We start from the raw sequence: 3,298 nt of genomic DNA, 5'->3' as shown, positions 1-3,298 counted from the left end.
CTGAGACAAAATGATGTGGTTATAACAATCCTGTGCAACTGAGCACGGATAGGACCAAGAGACTTGTGAGTAGGAATAGTACCTTTTAAGAGAGGGATATTGACGCACACAGTACTCGGAGCTTCAACGTAAGACACATTTATAGTATCGTCCCACTTACCTGACGTATACACATCACCCCCTGTCCTGATAATCTAGGGCTTTGCCTAGGTGGTATTTGTCAATGATGATCACCTTATCTTTGACAAAAGAAGCGATTCTCCCTTCTTTGTAAGATAGGTTACTATAGAATTACTGCACCAGATTAGGATAACCTTTCTCCTTGATGAACAGAATGGGGATCCATCCTTGACATGCAAACAGAGGTGTAAAGTTCAGACCTTTTTTACGGAGTTTGTCAAGATTGACAAGCTTAGGAGGACAGAGAGTGCGATAATGGATGTCTTTGCAGAAAAATAGGTAGTTCATGAGGGATTGAAAACGACGACGATCAAAAGACTCATGAGAAAAATCAGCATAGGAAGACTTGTAAGCAATGAGGTTTGACAGCTTAGGTTAAAAAACAGAACGAAGAGGGAAATCAATGATTGTACCGCAGGTATGGCGAGTCTGAGTGGGGGGAATCTCTTCGTCTTCGTGAAGAGGTCTTTTACCTCTAAAGAAATGGGTTTGGATGAACTTGGCTGAGAGGTATTTGGAGGAGGAGGAGTAGGGTGAAGAGCGACACCAGGTCGGCGAGCAGTTGTCTTAGTGCGAGCCATGTCTAGAGTATGGTTTGGAGGTGATGGAGGGGAAGAATGAGTGGGAGAATGTGATGGAGAGGAGTGAATGTGTTCAGAACGGTGGGTGTGGATGCCACAATGAGAGCCTCTATGGATAGCTCTTTTCTTGCGTGTCATATTTATAGAGCACTGGTTTGAAGAAGAAGATGAAAGAGTGGAGAAAGTAATGTGAATGAATGTATGTAGTGGGGAGTTAATATAAGTGTGGAGGAGTGCAAAGGTTGCATCTTGAAAACAGATAAAAATGAAAACTTTAAAATTGTTTTGAAAACATTGAAAGTTACAGCTGTAACCTTCAGACGTTGATACCAGGAGAGAGAAACCAAACATAATTAAACGATGCCTAATGAAAATTGAAAAGCAATAAAAAATGTGAAAGCCCATTAGATGAGTTAAAAAAAATATGAAGGGCCGAATGAAAGTGAAATGCAGTTGTCAAACTATAGAGAAAGCAAGAATTGAAATGGGCCAAATGGTTTCAGTAAAGAGAGCCCATAGCTCGACAACTGCTCCAGCACGTGAGGTCTATCATTCATTGTGGTCAATTAAGAATCCATTAGGCTCCATAGTGAATTAATGAAGTTTACTCATCATCTGCCAAAAAAATCTCAACGCGATTTATGAGATAAAACACAAAAATTCTCAACATCGGAATCATTAAGAGAACAAAGATGAAGCAAGAATGCCTAGTTCAGTCCGTAACTTGCAGAACCTCTCTTCTATCAATGGTTTGGTGAAAATATCAACCAGTTGACTTTCAGAATTAACAAACTAAATATTTAAATTTCCATTTTGCACATGTTCTCTTATAGAATGAAATCGAACTTCAATGTGCTTTGTTCTTGAGTGAAAAACAGGGTTTTTGGAAATATTTATAGCACTCGTGTTGTCACAAAACAATGGAATATTAGAAACATTCAGCTTATAGTCAGCTAATTGAGTTTTTAGCCATAATAATTGAGAACAACAAGAGGAGGCTGCAATATGCTCAGCTTCAGCTGTTGAGAGTGCCACTGTAGCTTGCTTCTTGCTTGACCAAACAATGAGTGATTTCCCAAGAAAGCAACACATGTCACTAGTGCTTCTTCTATCAATTCTATCCCCAGCAAAATCTGCATCACAAAAACCCATTAATTGAAAGGAATCAGTCTTAGGAAACCATAAACCATAATCAGTAGTACCAAGCACATATCGGATGATCCTCTTGACAGCTGAGAGATGGGATTCTTTAGGCTTTGATTGAAACCTTGAGCACACTCCAACACTTTGGATGATATCGGGACTTGAGGAGGTTAGATACATCAAAGAGCCAATCATCCCTCTATAGCGTGTCTCATCAACATCTCTAGCATGTTCATCTTTGTCAAGCTTGATATTTGGATGCATGGGGGTTCCATGGGCTTGGCACATTCCAGCCCAAACTTCTTGACAAGTTCCTTTGCATATTTTTCTTGATGAATGAATATGCCTTCTGCAGTTTGCTTTATTTGAAAGCTTAGAAAGAAATTGAGCTCTCCCATCATGCTCATGTCAAATTCATTTGTCATAAGCTTAGCCAAATCTGCACACAAATCCTCATTAGCCGAACCAAAGATAATATCATCAACATAAACTTGCACAAGAATAAAATGATCATTATAGTTCTTAATAAATAAAGTGGTGTCAGTGGCTCCTCTTTGAAATTTGTTTTTCAATAAAAATAGAGCTAAGCCTCTCATACCAAGCTCTAGGAGCTTGTCTTAAACCATATAAGGCTTTAGCCAGTTTGAAAACATGGTTAGGAAAAGTTTTGTTTTCAAACCCAGGTGGTTGAGCCACATAAACCTCTCTATCTATTATGCCATTGAGGAAAGCACACTTTACATTCATTTGGAATAGCTTGAAGCCACAGTGAGCTGCATAAGCAAGGAGCAATTTGATGGCCTCCATTCGAGCTATAGGTGCAAGGGATTCATCAAGATCAATCCCTTCCTCTTGATCATATCCTTGAGCAACCAATCTAGCTTTGTTGCAGACAATGGTTCCATCTTCACCCAATTTATTTCTGAAAATCCATTTAGTGCCAGTGACTTTCTTTCCATTTGAGTGAGGCACTAAGGTCCAGATCTGATTCTTCTCAAACTGTTGCAATTCCTCCTTCATAGCTAATACCAAGATGGATCAGCAAGAGATTCTTAGATATTTTGAGGTTCAATCTTTGATATGAGAGCTAAGTTGTTGGTTTTAGCTCTTTTCAAAGATGATCTAATTGATATTCCTTTGGAGGGATCACCAATTATGAATTTTTCAGGATAGTTTTTCAAAAACTTCCATTCCCTGGGCCTTCTTGTTTGAGTTGAGGATTCAGGTTTCTCTTGATCAACAATGGCCTCTGCATCAATGTTTTCTGCAGTGACAGGAGATAATTCCAAATTCTCTCCTGCAAAATTTGAGTTTTCGCTGCTGACAGGTGCAACTTCATGAGAACTTGAATTTTGAGGAACTGGCTCAGCATTCTTGGACAAATCAGCTTCAAA

General features: G+C 39.1%; 1 protein-coding gene across 1 annotated transcript; it reads right to left on the bottom strand.

Moving 5' to 3' along the window:
- Nucleotides 1-1,553: 1,553 nt before the first annotated feature.
- LOC127743917 (secreted RxLR effector protein 161-like) lies at nt 1,554-2,168 on the bottom strand. Its single transcript, XM_052256132.1, has one exon. It carries the CDS (start codon nt 2,166-2,168, stop codon nt 1,554-1,556), a length of 615 nt encoding a protein of 204 aa, XP_052112092.1.
- Nucleotides 2,169-3,298: the final 1,130 nt, after the last annotated feature.

This window comes from Arachis duranensis, unplaced genomic scaffold (assembly GCF_000817695.3).
Source record: "Arachis duranensis cultivar V14167 unplaced genomic scaffold, aradu.V14167.gnm2.J7QH unplaced_Scaffold_165934, whole genome shotgun sequence".
In the NCBI taxonomy this organism is placed as follows: Eukaryota; Viridiplantae; Streptophyta; class Magnoliopsida; order Fabales; family Fabaceae; genus Arachis; species Arachis duranensis.
The sequence above is the reverse complement of the archived record's forward strand: the minus strand, read 5'-3'. Positions and strand labels throughout refer to the sequence as shown.